An 18,688-nucleotide genomic window follows, 5' to 3' on the forward strand; every position below is an offset into this window, starting at 1 on the left:
GCAAAGACTTGACATTATTGAGAATAAAATTACTACCGTAGAGCTAATTGAAAACTTGGATAAAAAGATTCATAATCATATTACTCAGTATGGATCAAAGGTAGGAGTTACTTTGAAGAATCTAAAGGAAAAATAACCCATAGTTAATGAGAAGATAGATCAGGGTTCTACTAGAATTGATAAGTTAGAGAATATTATTACCAACTTGGGTTCCGCTTTTGCCTCTGTTAAAACTACCCCAAATTTTTCTTCCATCATGGTTGATAAGTTTATTTATGTTACTAAAAATAGAGGGGGATCATCTAGTGGAGAAAATGAAGATCTTAAGATGATAAGTATTCACCCTAGTTTTGTCAATATTGTAAGGGAACCTTTTGTTATGAATGAATTTCTTGATTTCCTTCCAAGGAGTGTGATTATCGATAAGATTAAAAACCTCCTACGAGGCCCAAAGGTGCAATTGAGGAATTGCATACCAAAGATGACAATACCTAGATCTATGTTTTATGCCTAGCGACGGGTGTTAAACAGTAGCGCTTGTTGGGAGGCAACCCAATTTTATTTTATGTTTTTGGTTTTTGGTTATGTTTCGCATAAATACACATTATTACCTCTGTAGTAATTGTGTTTTGGTGTTTTAATTAGTGTTTGAGCCAAGTAAGACCTTTGGGATGGCTTACGGTGATAGTTGATTTGATCTTGCTGAAAAACAGAAACTTTTGCATCCAGTAAATAATTTTCATTAATCAGAGAAGCATGATAAAATCCTAATTTTTCTGCGCAAGATTGATATACAAATTTCCCAGGTTGTCCTAATTTTTCAGAATATTTGGAGTTACAGACATATTCAACGTTTCCAGATTGCTATAGACTGTTCTGTTTTTGACAGATTCTATTTTCTATGTGTTGTTTGTTTATTTTGATGAATCTATGGGTAGTATCGGGGGGTATGAACCATGGAGAAGTTGGAATACAGTAAATATTGCACCAATATAAATAAAGAATGAGTTCACAACAGTACCAAAAGTGATGATTTATTTTCTTATACTAATGGATCTCATGAGTTTTCTGTTGAGTTTTGTGTTGTGAAGTTTTTAAGTTTTGGATAAAGATTTGATGGACTATGGAATAAGGAGTGGCAAGAGCCTAATATTGGGGATGCCCAAGGCACCCCAAGGTAATATTCAAGGACAACCAAGAATCTAAGCTTGGGGATGCCCCGGATGGTATCCCCTCTTTCGTCTTCATCTATCAGTAAATTTACTTGAGGCTATATTTTTATTCACCACATGATATGTGTTTTGCTTGGAGCGTCTTGTATGATATGAGTCTTTGCTTTTTAGTTTGCCACAATCATCCTTGTTGTACACACCTTTTGAGAGGGACACGCATGAATCGTGAATTTATTAGAATACTCTATGTGCTTCACTTATATCTTTTGAGTTAGGCAATTTGCTCTAGTGCTTCACTTATATCTTTTTAGAGCACGGCGGTGGCTTTGTTTTATAGAAATTGTTGAAATATCATGTTTCACTTATATTATTTTGACAGTCTCTTTAAACGGCATGGTAATTTGCTTAGGTTATGAATTTAGTCCTAATATGATGAGCACCCAAGAGGATATAATAAAAACTTTTATATAAAGAGCATTGAAAAGTTTGATTCCTTATGATTGTTTTGAGATATAAAGATGGTGATATTAGAGTCATGCTAGTGAGTAATTGTGGATTGGTAGAAATACTTGTGTTAAAGTTTTTGATTCCCGTAGCATGCACGTATGGTGAACCGTTATGTGATGAAGTCGGAGCATAATTTATTTATTGATTGTAGGTCTCCTGGGGAGGGTGTTCGGTCGTGGGATCCTGTTATGACGAATGATCTCATTCAGTCGAACCCTCCACAGGACCTAATGTGCAGTTAGGGGTTCCACACATCGCACATGTGTAGTCTGGTGGTCAACAGGATCCTCCTTCAGCCCACACGCGTGGGCGGATTTGCTTCGTGCCACACGTGTGGCGTTTATCAGGGTCTAAAAATTAAAGATGTGAATAATGATGTTGTGAAACTGGAATTATTGCTTTCGCTCTTAGATGTCGAGCTAAAACTTTATTACGCCTATTACAACGCCTAACTCCGCACTAGTGTACACCTATTGCTCCTCCCGTCACTAGTGCTCGTCGTCCCTTTCTCTCTTCGTCCCAATTCTGTGTCAACCTTCCACCGCTACCTGTCAAGGTCCTGACACCTGGGATCCTGCTCGTCGGTGATTTACCCGATATCAACCAGGGGCTCGTGGATTTTGGGCTTTTGGAGTGGCATTGAATCGTTTCTTCAGTAGGGCATTGGGGTGAGGACAAGCTGTGGTGGGCTCGTGGAAGGGCGAGGGGGGGGGTGCTGAAGCTGCCGAATTTTACATTGGACTAAGGCTGGTTGTAATGGTAAGTATTATATGCTAGTATCATGCATATGATACTAGTCTATAATACTACATCCCTAATGCATAGTATCATATGTTGATATCATATAGGACTACATTTATTGTTATGCATGACACAAAGTAGCATATCATTTAATATGATATGATACTCAAGCCTATCTTTCTTCATTTAATTTGATGCCACCTCATCAAAATTGCTTAGTTGGCATGCATGATACTATCTATGATACTCCCATTACAGGCAGCCTAATGCTTCTTATCAATTTGGATTCTGTCTCCGTTGAGACGGTGACAACTGCGGTTCACAAACTCCACATGGTGAGGGGTGTCTTAACAAACTCGCAAGGAAGACGAAGGTGTTCAAGGGTTTGTTTATAAAATATTATTTATTCTGAGATGCTTGTGTGTTTTGGGTGCGAGACCTTACCTTTCTAGTGTGTTAAAAAAAACAGCAGCAGAGTGAAGGCTAAAAAGAATTACAGGACCATGACGGTACGTCAATCAAAAATCGCGGCAATACGATGCACACACAAAAAAACCTAGGGCAGAGGTAAACCGTAGAAACTGAAACTTGGCAGCTTAGAATTCAGATGTTTCCTCGACAAGAACTAAGATCCACAGGCTCAAAAACATTGCGAGTAACCAGCAGGATGCAAGTTTTCATAGCTGCCGCGATGATCTTGTAAGAATGGGGAGGAGCCGTTTTAGGATCTGGGCTTCTCCTTCTTCTCCTTGAAGAGTGCGAGGAGGGACACGCCCGACACCTTCACCACCTTGAACCGGACACCGGGGATGTCTCCCACGGCATGCCCCTTCCGACCGAACCCAGCAATGAGCACCTCGTCCTACACATTCATCATGGGCAGTGTTAGCAAGCAGAGTGAGGGGCCTGACACGATACTAGTTGACAGCAAAGTTCCGGGAGGCAGAAATAGTACTTACATTCTCCTCGATGAAGTTCAGGCAACCGTCGTTCGGCACAAAGGCGGCAATCTTCTTTCCATTCTTCACCAGCTGGACACGAGCGCACTTACGGATGGCAGAGTTGGGCTGCTTGGCCTCAATGCCACTACATACAGTGCAAGCAGTGTCGCGTTACTTATCAATTGTTCGCCAGAAGAAGAAGAAACGGGTATTGGTAGTTGATCGAACTTACATCTTTTCAAGGACAATCCCCTTTGCGTGGGATGAACCTGCAAAGGGTTTCTTCCACTCGTTCCCCAGATGGCTCTTCTTGTAGGCCTTGTCAGCCCACCTCTGGTTCCTCCTGTGGGTCTTGAGCTTGCGCCCAGCTCCCATACCACGTGTCTTACTGCATCAGCATTGCAAAACATTAGGATTGAGGAACCATATGAGAACAAGCTTACCATAAAAAGCTCCAACTTGAACATTTCCTAAAGAGAGTATCAAAGCAAAACTACAAGCCCTTGACCACACTATAAATGCAGTAACATCCATGTTAAACTGAATTAGTACAGTATATGAATGCAGTTACATCCATATTAAAGTAAAGAAGTACAGTACTGTTGACATTTTTTTCCTTTCAACATTTCAACTAGCCACAAACATGAAGTAATTTTCAATAATTGACAAGCAATTAATGTGAATATTTACATAAAGATCCAAGGAACAAAAGAGAGGTCTGTCAAGCCCTGAGGAAAGCACTGATAAAGCAGAACTAGCAAAAGTAATACTAACAGAAATACAAGACATTTTTTTAGGGACAAATACAGGACCTTACTAAGTAATACATCCTGTATCTGTATGCTACAACCTCAGTTCTTACATTGGTCAACTTAAACCACTTTTACTTGGCATTGAATACAAGTAAAAGTTTAACTCGCAGATAAAATGTTCAGGGGTCTAGTAAAAATCATACTGAACTTCATAAAATTAATTAAATTATTCGCATTGGAATAAATTTCTCACTCTGGATTTATATGGCCAAGAAGTTGAAGTATAAATCAGAGAACAAAGGCTCTAAAACAAAAGTACCATCAACTGGGATCACGAAAGCAAACAGCACAAAAACCCGAACAACAACTGGACCAAATAATGAAGACAAACAAATTCTAGATTTGCAGGACAGTTCTGTGAAGTAATCATGTTATGAAATTAAAACATCTCACAATCCATATGTAACACCGTATGTGAATCGCTGATCAGGTGTTTACCACGTCTTCATATCCCAGTGAAGTAGAGATACACACAGACGCCCTACAACAGAAATTAGGATATGCTGACCCAGTATGCAACTGGTACATGGGCATGCAAAGGTACAAGGTCCAGAAAGTGGAATCATGCTCAGGACAAGGACCTTTAGTCCTCACTAGCTATTTCGATAATCCTCGAGACTACCTGCATGAATGCCCAACGTCCTGTATGCTGCTAATGCATAAGAAAATAGATACTCCTATAAGTAACTAGAGCATTAAACACAGGATAGGTGTTTGCTTCTTCAACCAATAGTACACAGTTCAGTGAGTAGCATAAGAGAAACAGACATCTAAACTGATTCTCCAATGATCTCTAATGGTAAAAACGTCAAAAGCAAAAGTAAGGGGAATAATTTGTGCAAATAAACCAAGATATGTTTCAGACTAGAAGATTGCCTCATTTAATTAACTACTGTCCACATCACCAATAAAAAATGAAAGGCATCAAGGGTTTGGATGTTACTACTGAAGCCAATTCTATCATTTACATGCTACTTCAAATCAAAGCAGATTTTGCTGGTACAAAGCTCCAGCTTGAAACCTTTCAGGAAACACATGAGAACAAGTTTTTTTTTTGCGGATAACATATGAAAACAAGCTAACGATGAAAGGCTCCAGCTTCACCATTTCATACAAAAAGTGTGACGTAAAACTGCAACCACACGACTACACTAAATGAATGTGGTAGTATCCATGTTAAATTGAATTAGTACAGTATATGAACGCGATTACATCCTTATTGAAGTAAAGTACAGTACTGTTGACATTGTTTCTTTTCTTTCGACATTTCAAGTAGCCACAAACAAGAAATCATTTTCAGGACTTATCAAGCAATTAACATGAATATGTACAGAAAGATCCAGTGAACAAATAAAGGTCTGTCAAGCCCTGAGGACAGGTGCTGATAAAGCAGAACTAGCAAAAGAAATAACAAACATACAGGACATTGACAGGTTCATCCTATCTGTTTGCTATAACCTCGATTTCTTACATAAGTCAATTTAAGCATTTCTTGATTGTGAATGCAAATCAAATTTTAGCTCACAGATAATTCTTTAGCAGAATATTATAAATCACACTGAACTGTCAATTCTCAACACCTGACCTTCAGAAAATCAGTTAATACATTGGTATAAACTTCTCGCTCTGAATTTATATAGGACCAAGAAGCTAAGTACAGGGGGCATAGGCAGGTATACATGGTCCAGAAAGTGAAATCATTCTCACAAGAAGGACCTCTTGTTCTCACAAGCTATCTGGATAATCCAAGAAAACACTAGACTACTGTATAGGTGCCCTATATTCTGGTACAATGCATAAGAAGATAGATAGAGGTAACTAGAGCGCTGGACATAAGGGAGGTGTTTGATTCTTCAATCAATAGAGCACGGTGCAGCCAGTAGCATAAGATTTACAGACAACTGACGGCAAAACTGTTAAAAGCAAAGGTACTTATAGGATTTAAGGTGGAAAATTTGTGCAAAAGAAAAAACAAGGAATGTTTCAGACTACAGTGTTGCCTCGTTTAATTAACTACCGTCAACAACACAAGTAAAAACGCAAAGACCATCAAGGGCTTGAATGTTACAAGTGAGGCCAGTCCCCCCTGCTAAGCCAATTCCAACATTTTACAAGATAAAACTCAAACCACATCGGGTTTTTTTTTTGGTTGGCACAGAAACAATACAGATCACTGCTCATAATAGTCCACTTCAAATTTCATACATGCGTCGGACAAAGGGTCTAGAATCTAGCAGAGCACATTGTAAGATGAAGGTGCTCTCCTGTGGATCTGTTGATACAACAAAATCGAACGGAGTAGCGCGGGACTTGTAGGCGAGATGTAGAGTACATAAAGTTAAATTACCCCATGTTGGGTCGGCGAGGGAGGTCGGGAAGCTCGAAGCGGGGGCTTGGCTGCGACCGACGGCGAGGGCGCTGGAGCCAGGGGCGGCGGCGGCGGAAAAGGTTTCTTGGTTGGAGGCTTGGAGGTGGGCAGGTGGGCGAAGGGTTTATCCGAGGAAGTTCGGCTCCGGCGACGGGCTCAACAATTCAGTGGCATGAGCCTTTATTTGGGCCACATTTGCATTTCCTTTTTACGATATTGGGCCACATTGTCGTTTTTCTTTTAATATTTTCTGTTGTTTACCTCTACGAAATTGTTCAGGATTAAAAAAACGTTTGGGAATTTCAAATGGTCATCGGAATTTCAAAAAAACAAATTTCAAAAACGAGTTTATGAGTTTGAATATTTGTTCTCGAAATCAAAAAATATTTGTGAGTTCAAAAATGTTCTTGCAACTGAAAACATATTTGTGAATTCAAAAAATGTTAATGAATTAAAAACATGTGCTTAACTTTGAACAAATGTTCTTGGATTAAAAAATGTTTGCTAATTATAGAAAAATGTCATTGACTTTTTTGTCAATTAAATAAATTTTGCTGATTCAAGGAAATGTTCAAAATTGCAAAAGAAATACTGTTCGTAATTGTTTTTCCAGATGCTTCCAAATTTAAAAAATGTTAAAGATTTTAAAACCGTTCATGAATTTGTACAAAATGTTTGTGAATTTGAAAAGTGTTCAAAATTACTCCCTCCGTTTCTAAATATAAGTCTTTGTAGAGATTCCACTATAAACCACATACAGGTGTATATACATGCATTTTAAGTGTGAATTCATTCATTTGCTCTACATGTATTCCATCTAGTGAAATCTCTACAAAGACTTATATTTAGAAATGGAGGGAGTACATAAAAAATGTTCACAGACTTAAAAATTATTCATGATTTCCAAAAATATTTACAATTGCAAAAACAAATGATCACAAAACTAATTATAGATGTTCCAAAAATAGAAATAAGAAAATAAAAATATAAGAGAAAAAGAAGAAAAGAACATGAAAGAAATAATGAAAGAAAGTAATCAATGAAAGTTGAAAACCAAGAAACAAATACCAAAAATCTGTCTAGAAAGGTTCTAGAACCAACCTTCCCAAAACCAGGAAAAAGGCTAGTTGGACTGGCCCAAAAATGTATGTGCGGGGAACATGGCGCGTGCGGGCGATCTCTAACCAGTGACCCGCGCGAGTAAATCCCTATATGCCGCACGGCGCGGCAAACTGTCGGGGCTCTGCCCAGGAAGGGAGTCCTCTCATATCTAGCCCAAATATGTGGCGCTTCTACCATATTGGCTTGGGCCAGTCTGGCCTACACGTACCCGACAAATATCTTATCCGGAAAACTCTAGACCCCAGTCAATCCGAACTCCACTTCAATCCCCTCTCCGACCACTTTTAGTCCGGCTCCGGCAACGATGGGGAGAATGTCGCCCTCTTCATCGCGTTGAGGCATTCGCAGCTCGACCAAAGCGGATCCGGCAGCGGCGGATCTACTACGTCAGCGTCGATGCAACACCGGCGACGTCGTTAGCCTGTTCCGCCCGGCGCTCCGCTCCTTCAGGTACACCGTTGGCCCGTTTCACCCGGCGCGCAGCTCCGGCCGCTCTGCTCCTTCAGGTACGCCGCCCACCACCATCTTCTCCTCCGGAAGTGGTGCCCGGCCACCGTTGGATCCTCGTGCACTCGCCGGGGCCAGCACGCACGACGATGCCTAAGTTCGAGGCATGAGCAGCCCCCGTGCGAGCGGCAGCGGGCGAGGGAGAGGTCTGCGACGGGGAAGGCACTGTCCGCACAGGGGTCTATCCTGATGTTGTGCTCCTCATGTCGGTCCTCCCGCCGCTCTCTCACGGCGACGGAGACAGATGCGCCGCGCCTCCGCAGAAAGAATACGCAAGCACTCCGACTCGTCATTGAGTTGTCGAAGCGAGAGGCAAACAAGGAGGTGATGGCGACGGCGTAGGCAGCCTACCATGCGAAGGAGCAGGACCACCTTCTGCGTAGACTGTAGGGCAAAAGGTGCAGTTCTAACTCTGGCCTGGCGAACTGCTCCACCTCCAGCCTGACGCCGGCTGAAGCGAAAAGGCGCGTGGGCCCGCGTTGTTGGTGACAGATAAGCCTATTCCCATCATTTTCTCCCCGTTCCCTCCATTTCCTCTTTGCTCCCCTCCTTCCCCGCCGCTCCCGCCATTCTCCTCCGCCATCCGGCCACAATGCCACCGAAGAAGTATTCGGCCCCTCGCCCCGCCGCAGAGGAAGCCGAGGGTGCCGATGGCAAGACCACCAGGCTTGTTGAACGCCGAGTGAAGAGCAGATCTTCAACATCAGGAGGCGGTCGCAGCCGACCGGCGGAACAGGCTCATCACCAAGAGGGCCAGGGACGCGGCGGCGGCGGAGCAGGAAGAGGCGTCTCACGCTGGGATGATGAATCCGCTCGGCCACTGCCCACAAGCCATGTGGGGGAGTCAGCAGAGCGTCCCGTCGCCGGCCAACTTCTCGCCTCCGCCGTCGCTCTGGGGTACACACCCTCGTCTGGCTACTCCGACGGCGATGTGCATGGCGCGCCGCAGCATTCCTTCCCCTCCGACTTCAACCATGACCCGCGCACTCCCTCCCCCTCATTCAACACTGGGCTCAACACCCAGTATAGCTACTCGTCGCCGACGTACTCAGCCTCGCCTGCGCCGCCTATGCGCTGGGGCGCCCTACCCTTCGCACCCGGCTCGGCGGCACAGTTCAGCCACACCAATGCCGACATCATCACTAGCAGCTCGGGCGCCGCCGCTTCCTGCCCTGGGTTCGGCGCATAAGATGAAATGATGGACACCGCCGTCGACATGGACGTTGATCTCAACGACACCGAGAAGGAGGTGGAGGAGGAAGAACATGCGAAGGCGGAAGTGGAGTGATGTCTACTACACAACCTTCTTCTTGTAAACGTTGTTGGGCCTCCAAGTGCAGATGTTTGTAGTACAGTAGCAAATTTCCCTCAAGTGGATGACTTAAGATTTATCAATTTGTGAGATGTGTAGGATGAAGATGGTCTCTCTCAAATAACCCTGCAACCAAATAACAAAGAGTCTCTTGTGTCCCCAACAGACCCAATACAATGGTAAATTGTATAGGTGCACTACTTCGGCGAAGAGATGGTGATACAAGTGCAATATGGATGGTAGATATAGGTTTTTATAATCTGAAATTATAAAAACGGCAAGGTAACTAATGATAAATTGAGCGAAAACGGTATTGCAATGCGTTGAAACAAGGCCTAGGGTTCATATTTTCACTAGTGCGAGTTCTCTCAACAAGGATAACATAATTAGATCATATAACTATCCCTCAATATGTAACAAAGAATCACTCTAAAGTCACTAATAGCGGAGAAAAAACGAAGAGATTATTGTAGGGTACGAAACCACCTCAAAGTTATTCTTTCCGCTCAATCCATTGGGCTATTTCTATAAGTGTCACAAACAACCCTAGAGTTCGTAGTAAAATAACACATTAAGACACAAATCAACCAAAACCCTAATGTCACCTAGATACTCCAATGTCACCTCAGGTATCCACGGGTATGATTATACGATATGCATCACGCAATCTCAGATTCATCTATTCAACCAACACAAAGAACTTCAAAGAGTGCCCCAAAGTTTCTACCGGAGAGTCAAGACGAAAACGTGTGCCAACCCCTATGCATAGATTCTCAAGGTCACGGAACCCGCAAGTTGATCACCAAAATATACATCAAGTGAATAAATAGAATACCCCATTGTCACCACGGGAATCCCACGCAAGACATACATCAAGTGTTCTCAAATCCTTAAAGACTCAATCCGATAAGATAACTACAAAGGAAAAACTCAATCCATTACAAGAAGGTAGAGGGGGAGAAACATCATAAGATCCAACTATAGTAGCAAAGCTTGCGGTACATCAAGATCGTGCCAAATCAAGAACACGAGAGAGGGAGATCAAACACATAGCTACTGGTACATACCCTCGGTCCCCGAGGGTGAACTACTCCCTCCTCGTCATGGAGAGCGTCGGGATAATGAAGATGGCCACCGGTGATGATTCCCCCCCTCCCTCCGGCAGGGTGCCGAAACAGGGTCCCAGTTGGTTTTTGGTGGCTACAGAGGCTTGCGGCGGCGAAACTCCCGATCTAGATTATTTTCTAGAGGTTTGGGGATTTATAGGAGAGGTTGGCGTCGAGAACAAGTCAACGGGGGCCCACAGAGAGTCCACGAGGCACAGGGAGACGCCCTAGGGGGTGGGGCGCCCTCCACCCTCATGGGACCCACGGGACTCCCCTCCGATAATTTTTCGTTCCAGTATTTTTTATGTTTTCCAGAAAAAATCTCTGTTGATTTTCAGCGCATTCCAAGAATTTTTATTTCTACACAAAAACAACACCATGATAGTTCTGCTGAAAACAGCATCAGTCCGGGTTAGTTCTAACCAAATCATACCAAAATCATGTAAAAATATTATAAACAAGGCATGAATACATCAAAAATTATAGATACGTTGGAGACGTATCATGGAGCCGGAGCCAGCGGCGAAAGGGAGGAAGAAGAAGCGGGGGCCCAACGCCAGGTCGGGCAAACCTCTCGTCAAGTGGACGTCCAAGGAAGACGAGTGCCTCGCCGAAGCGTGAAAGACCGTCGGCATCGACCCGATCACCGGCTCGAATCAGAACGCCGACACGTACTAGAGGAGGATCAAGATGGCGTTCGACGAGCGCAAGTTGGTCAACCCCGACTTCACCAACATCGACATGGACAGTGGCGAGGAGGCCTGGCCAATCACTGGGCGACGATCCAGACGGCTTGCAACAAGCGACATGGGATCGTCGAGGAGATCGCGGCTCACCCGAAAAGTGGCGCCAACATCGAGGGTCAGGTATGTTCATAGTTCGCCAACCCAGTTCGTCGCCGTGTACACTTCGCCGACACGTTTTGTCCTCGGCTGTGCAGATGGTTCAGATGTTCAACATGTTTCGCCAGCACAATGCCGACCAAGAGTTCAAGTTCCTTCACGTGTTCTCCAGGATCGAGTCGTGCGAGAAGTGGAGGGAGGTCTGGCTCACTCTCGCCAAGGCCAAGGAGACCTACAAGCCGGACTCGCCTGCCCCGACAGTGGCAGAAGGGCGCCCTGATGGCAACAAGAGAGCCAAAGCGGCGAGGGACGCGGCGCCTGCTGCTGAACGGCTGCAATCTTCGATCGAGCAGTGCATCGCCAACGCAAAGAACAGCGCCGCCAAGAGGGAGGAGAAATCCTACGTGTGATCGGCGTTGATGACGAAGCAGGACGTCAAGCTCGACCTTCTCCGGACCAACATCGCCGCGAAGAAGAGGAACACCGACCTGGCGTTTTTTATGGCGGCAGACATGTCGACGATGGACGAACAGGTGAAGGCGTGGTACCTGGCGGAGCGCGGCCTCATCCTGAACCAGATGCCCGGGCCTGGCGGCGACCACCACCCCTACGCCCACGACGCCGATGACCTGCCCGAGCACAGAAGCCATGCCGACGCCGAGCCCGACTACGCCCACGCCGACCCCGGCTAGTCCCACGGCAGAGGAGCTTGTCATTTGAGATGCGTTCCATGTTTATGATTCCTTCCTTTTGATCGCTGAACTATTGGGTATGTTCGATCACCGAATTTGGCATGATGATCGCCGACTTGTGACATGATGATGGCCAAACTTGTGGTGCTTTTTGGCAGCGCGAAAACCAAATTTGAATTTTTGGGCGTCTGTGGGCCGAAACCTGGGGGCGCGGCTGGAAACTCGATTACCCTTAGGACGAAAAAACCGCCAGCGCAAACGCCAAAAAGCAATCGTCGGGTGCGCTGGGGTCAAACGGATGAAGATGCTCTAAAGCGTGCCGGGTCAATACCCGCGGACGCGTCCGGAGGCCCGGGATTTGCCAACATGCATGCGCAACTCATGACGACAAGTAACCAAACATCCTCGATTGAGTAACCCATGCATGCAAATGCAAACGCAACTAGTCGCCCTAGTCACGCTTGCACAGTGGCTAGGTACGCGTGTGATTCGCCATAGCCATGCGCGTCCTTTCTCCTCTCTGTGCCAGCACAGCATAGGTACGTGCGTACTTTGGGTGGGAACAGCTACGACGCGCTGTGCTATTCCCGCGTGCGTACTCGATGGATGCACAGTAGAGTACACAGGACGGCGAGTTGCATGTCAATCCAACCACAACCAGTGCTATAGCTAGCTCAGCTATACGTGCAACCTACACGTACCACGTCTACTGCCAGTAGGGGTAGGCAGTACTGGATTAAGGTACGCGGTACACATGCATGGATGGGGCGATGTTTGGCCCGTCCTTTCGGAATGAATAAGGTGGCTCCACGCACGCCTCTCACGCAAATTATCTCGAAACGGACGGCCCCGCGTCGCGTCATGCCGTCAACTCCTACCGTGCCTAGCCTGAGCTTGCCACCCTCCCTCTCACAGTCGCGGCAACGCATGTGTTGTGCGTGTCGGCATGGCAGCAGAAATAGTATCAGACGTTAGTACTCCCTCCGTCCGAAAATACTTGTCATCAAAATAAACAAAAAAGATGTATCTAGAACTAAAATATATTTAGATACATCCCTTTTATTTATTTTGATGATAAGTATTTCCGGACGGATGGAGTACTACATTGCACGGTGTCCTCTCCTCTGAACCCTGATGCAATTATTCAGTGAGAACTTTGTTAACCCTAGAGCCGACAGAGGCCACCGTTGCCCCTGGTAAAAAAAAAGGTGGTTTTTCCAAAATATTTAAGCTCCGCACGAGAGGGAGATCACATTCACGCTCACGCTCATAGGTAGCCCGTCGATGTCAAGCGAGCGAGCAAGGATAGGACGATACAGTGATGCAGGTCCTCCTCTCGTCTGAGCTCTCAACCCCACAACACAGCGCTGCAGTGCAGCAGCGCCCCAACACGCATACGGAGCCGCGAAGACTGTTAAATTTCGCAACACCAACGAGGCGAAACGATGCCAGAACAGTGGGCGACACAGACGGACGGATAGAGATGCCGCGCCGGTGCGTGCACAGCGAGGGGGTGAGCGCTGCACAGTAGCAGCAGCTGTGCCGGGCAGAGCAACACGCAGCAAGCAGCGTCTAGCCCCCGGACCACTCATCACAATTCCAACCAAACAACATCAAGAGGCCAAAATAGGTGTCTTTGACTCTTTTTGGCAAAGTTTAGCCCGATCTGACCTTGAATTGATTTTTTTTTCGAGATCTGTCTCTTTTCTGACCGCCGGGGTGGATGATGATAGGCACCTAGCGGTAGTTTCGCCATAAACTCCTGGCTTGTGTTCGGCGTGTATTAAGAGCATCTCCAGCCGTTCGGCCCCTCAGGGCGCCTAAAAAGAGCGGCTTGGGTGCGAACCGGCGCTAGATTGGGCCCTGGGGGTGACCTAGCTCGCAGTCACGCCCCCAGGCGCCGGCCCCAGGACGCGGCAATTTCGAACTTGGTCGTTCCTGCTCAAAAGACGCCACAAGTTCGGCGATCACAGGACACAGTTCGGCGATCGGATAAATAGTCTGGCGTACAAAAAAAGAGTGCCACAAGTCTGGACGCGTGCGCAACGCATCACTCGGCGGGGTCGGCCTCCGACGTCGGCAGAGTCGGCGTGCGCGGGCTAGGCGGTGTCGGAGCTGCTTCTGTGCTGGGCGGCGTCGGCGCGGCTTCGGTGCTGCTGGGCGTCGTGGAGGCATCAACACTCGGGCTTGGCGGCGGCGGCGTGGGCGCGGGAGTTGGCGGCGCCGTCGTCAGCTGGTTCAGGATGAGGCCGCGCTCCGCCATGTACCACGCCTTGAGCTTCTCGTCGTTGCTCTGGAGCATGTCTGCCCGCCCATCAAAAAAGCCAGGTCGGTGTTCCTCTTCTTCGCGGCGATGTTGGTCCGGAGCAGGTCGAGCTTGACGGCGCTGTTCGTCATCAACGCCGACCACCGCGCCTCGGTCTTCTCTTCACGCAGGGCGGCCCGGGCCTGTGCGTCGGCGAGGCAGTGTTCGATGGACTCCTGCACTCGCGCGGTTGCCGCGTTGGCGTGTTTTCCTTTCTTGGCCCCTTTGTTGCCGTCCGGCCGCCCTTCTGACGCGCCCGCCGTCGGCGCGTCCGGCTTGTAGGTCTCCTTGGCCCTACCGAGGGTGCGCCGGATTTCCGCCCACTTCTCGCACTTGTCGATCCGCTTGTAGACGTGGAGGTACTTGAACTCTTGGTCGTTGTTGCCCAGGCGATACAAGGCGAACATGCGCAGCAGCAGCGCCAAGGAACAAACAGTTGGCGGGCGCACACGGCGAAGAGAAGCGGGAGACCGGCGTGCCATACCTGATCCTCAATGTTGGCGCCGCTCTCCGGGCGAGCCGTGATCTCCTCGACGATCCCATGCCATTTGTTGCACGCCGCCTGGATGAGCCCTCAATGGTTCGCCATTGCCTTCGACCCGCGTTGCATGTAGACGCCTTTAAAGTAGGTGTCGACGAGCGCGAACTCGGCCTTGATGCGCTCCCAGTACGTCTCAATGCTCTGGTTCATGCCGGTGGTCGGGTTGAGGCAGATGACTTTCCACGCTTTGGCGGGGCATTCATGTTCCTTGGACGTCCACTTGATACGCGGCTCGCAGGTCCTGGCCGCCCCCTTCTTCTTGCGCCTCCTCACCGAAATAGTCGCCGGCTCCTCCTCCTCCGGCTCCTCCTCGCTGTCCATGCCGCTGCTGAGGTCCACCGTGTCGTCCTAGGTAGCAAACCCAAGAGACGCGGCAACCGCGGCCGAGCCTGCCCGTGATGATGTCGTCCATGTCGGCGTCGGTCTCGTCGGTGTCGCCGAGGTGCGACGTGGAAGCTTGTGAGAAGGGCAGGGCGCCACGGCGGAAAGGGGGCGTCGGGGAGGATGCGTAAGCCGGCGGCGAGTAGTTGTACGGACGGTACTGCACACCGCCGAAGGCGGGCGAGGGCGTGCGCTGGGCCGGGTGTCCATGGGGGAAGGTGAAGTTAGGGTTGAACCCACCGTGTGCGCCCCCGTCGGAGTAGCCCGACGACGGCGTGTGATAACCCACAAGTATAGGGGACCGCAACAGTTTTCGAGGGTAAAGTATTCAACCCAAATTTATTGATTCGACACGAGGGGAGCCAAAGAATTTTCTCAAGTATTAGCAGCTGAGTTGTCAATTCAACCACACCTGAAAATTTAATATCTGCAGCAAAGTGTTTAGTAGCAAAGTAATATGATAGTAGTGGTAACGGTAGCAAAAGGTAACAGTAATAAAAGTAATGTTTTTGGTATTTTGTAGTGATGATAGCAATAGCAACGGGAAAGTAAATAAGCGAAGAACAATATATGGAAAGCTCGTAGGCAATGGATCAGTGATGGAGAATTATGCCGGGTGCGATTCATCATGTAACAGTCATAACCTAAGGTGACACAGAACTAGCTCCAGTTCATTGATATAATGTAGGCATGTATTCTGAACATAGTCATACGTGCTTGTGGAAAAGAAGTTGCATGGCATTTTTTGTCCTACCCTCCCGTGGCAGCGGGGTCCTTACGGAAACTAAGGGATATTAAGGCCTCCTTTTAATAGAGAACCGTGGCAAAGCATTAACACATAGTGAATACATGAACTCCTCAAACTACGGTCATCACCGGTAAGTATCCCGATTATTGTCACTTCGGGGTTAACGGATCATAACACATGATAGGTGACTATAGACTTGCAAGATAGGATCAAGAACACTCATATATTGATGAAAACATAATAGGCTCAGATGTGGAATCATGGCACTCGGGCCCTAGTGACAAGCATTAAGCATAGCAAAGTCATAGCAACATCAATCCCAGAACATAGTGGACACTAGGGATCAAACCCTAACAAAACTGTGTCGATTACATGATAGATCCCATCCAACCCATCACCGTCCAGCAAGCCTACGATGGAATTACTCATGCACGGCGGTGAGCATCATAAAATTGGTGATGGAGGATGGTTGATGATGACAACGGCGACGGATTCCCCTCTCCGGAGCCCCGAACGGACTCCAGATTAGCCCTCCCGAGAGGTTTTAGGGCTTGGCGGCGGCTCCGTATCGTAAAACGCGATGATTTCTTCTCTCTAATTTTTTTCTCCCCGAAACTCAATATATGGAGTTGGAGTTGGAGTCGAAGACGCAACAGGGGGCCCATGAGGTAGGTGGGGGCGCCCCCACCCTCGTGGCAAGGTGGTGGGCCCCCTGGCCTTCATCTTTTGCAGGTATTTTTCTTATTTTCTGAAAAGTGGCTCCGTGAAGTTTCAGGTCATTCCGAGAACGTTTAATCCTGCACATAAATAACACCATGGTAATTCTGCTGAAAACATCGTCAGTCCGAGTTAGTTCCATTCAAATCATGCAAGTTAGAGTCCAAAACAAGGGCAAAAGTGTTTGGAAAAATAGATACGTTGGAGACGTATCAACTCCCCCAAGCTTAAACCTTTGCTTGTCCTCAAGCAATTCAGTTGACAAACTGAAAATGATAAAGAAAAACTTTTACAAACTCTATTTGCTCTTGTTGTTGTAAATATGTAAAGCCAGCATTCAAGTTTTCAGCAAAGATTGTAACTAACTGATGTCTACTACACAACCCTCTTCTTGTAGACGTTGTTGGGCCTCCAAGTGTAGAGGTTTGTAGGACAGTAGCAAATTTCCCTCAAGTGGATGACCTAAGGTTTATCAATCCGTAGGAGGCGTAGGATGAAGATGGTCTCTCTCAAGCAACCCTGCAACCAAATAACAAAGAGTCTCTTGTGTCCCCAACACACCCAATACAATGGTAAATTGTATAGGTGCACTAATTCGGCGAAGAGATGGTGATACAAGTAATATATGGATAATAGATAAAGGTTTTTGTAATATGAAAATATAAAAACAGCAAGGTAACTAATGATAAAAGTGAGCGTAAACGGTATTGCAATGATAGTAAACAAGGCCTAGGGTTCATACTTTCGCTAGTGCAAGTTCCCTCAACAATAATAACATAATTGGATCACATAACTATCCCTCAACATGCAACAAAGAGTTACTCCAAAGTAACTAATAGCGGAGAACGAACGAAGAGATTATGGTAGGGTACGAAACCACCTCAAAGTTATTCTTTCCAATCAATCCGTTGGGCTATTCCTATAAGTGTCACAAACAGCCCTTGAGTTCGTACTAGAATAACACCTTAAGACACAAATCAACCAAAACCCTAATGTCACCTAGATACTCCAATGTCACCTCAAGTATCCGTGGGTATGATTATACGATATGCATCACACAATCTCAGATTCATCTATTCAACCAACACACAGGACCTCAAAGAGTGCCCCAAATTTCCTACCGGAGAATCACGACGAAAACATGTGCCAACCCCTATGCATAGGTTCATGGGCGGAACCCGCAAGTTGATCACCAAAACATACATCAAGTGAATCACGTGGTATCCCATTGTCACCACAGATATGCACGGCAAGACATACATCAAGTGTTCTCAAATCTATAAAGACTCAATCCGATAAGATAACTTCAAAGGGGAAACTCAATCCATTACAAGAGAGTAGAGGGGGGAGAAAACATCATAGGATCCAAATATAATAGCAAAGCTCGAGATACATCAAGATCGTATCATCTCAAGAACACGAGAGAGAGAGAGATCAAACACATAGCTACTGGTACATACCCTCAGCCCCGAGGGAGAACTACTCCCTCCTCGTCATGGAGAGCACCGGGATGATGAAGATGGCCACCGGAGAAGGATTGCCCCCTCCGGCAGGGTGCCGGAACGGGTCTAGATTGGTGTTTGGTGGCTACGGGGGCTTCTGGCGGCGGAACTCCCGATCTATTGTGCTCCCTGGAAGTTTTAGGGTATGTGAGTATATATGGGTGCAGGAAGTACGTCGGTGGAGCTTCGGGGGCCCCACGAGGCAGGGGGCGCGCCCCCCACCCTCGTCAGCACCTCCCTTGGCTCCTGACGTGGGGTCCAAGTCCATCCGGTAGCTTTCCTTCCAAAAATAACTTCTCCAGTTGATTTCGTTCTGTTTCGACTCCGTTTGATATTCCTTTTCTTCGAAACACTGAAATAGGCAAAAAACAG

At 46.8% G+C, this 18,688-nt stretch overlaps 1 protein-coding gene across 1 annotated transcript; it reads right to left on the reverse strand.

Annotated features, from left to right (window-relative positions):
• Window positions 1-2,988: 2,988 nt before the first annotated feature.
• On the reverse strand, window positions 2,989-6,682 carry LOC125506253 (small ribosomal subunit protein uS12). Its single transcript, XM_048671107.2, has 4 exons — window positions 6,521-6,682; window positions 3,594-3,749; window positions 3,380-3,506; window positions 2,989-3,282 (listed from the first exon to the last, which is right to left on the reverse strand). Exons 1-4 carry the CDS (start codon window positions 6,523-6,525, stop codon window positions 3,142-3,144), a joined length of 429 nt encoding a protein of 142 aa, XP_048527064.1. The 5' UTR covers window positions 6,526-6,682; the 3' UTR covers window positions 2,989-3,141.
• Between the last annotated feature and the right edge of the window lie 12,006 nt (window positions 6,683-18,688).

The sequence above is a fragment of the Triticum urartu genome, chromosome 5A (genome assembly GCF_056163025.1).
Source record: "Triticum urartu cultivar PI428250 chromosome 5A, HENAU_Tu73, whole genome shotgun sequence".
NCBI lineage: Eukaryota > Viridiplantae > Streptophyta > Magnoliopsida > Poales > Poaceae > Triticum > Triticum urartu.

Coding starts and splice junctions, on each gene's coding strand:
- LOC125506253 (XM_048671107.2), bottom strand. Junction 3,507..3,593: donor GGGATTGTCCTTGAAAAGAT/GTAAGTTCGATC, acceptor CACTGTATGTAG/TGGCATTGAGGCCAAGCAGC. Junction 3,283..3,379: donor TGAACTTCATCGAGGAGAAT/GTAAGTACTATT, acceptor ATGAATGTGTAG/GACGAGGTGCTCATTGCTGG.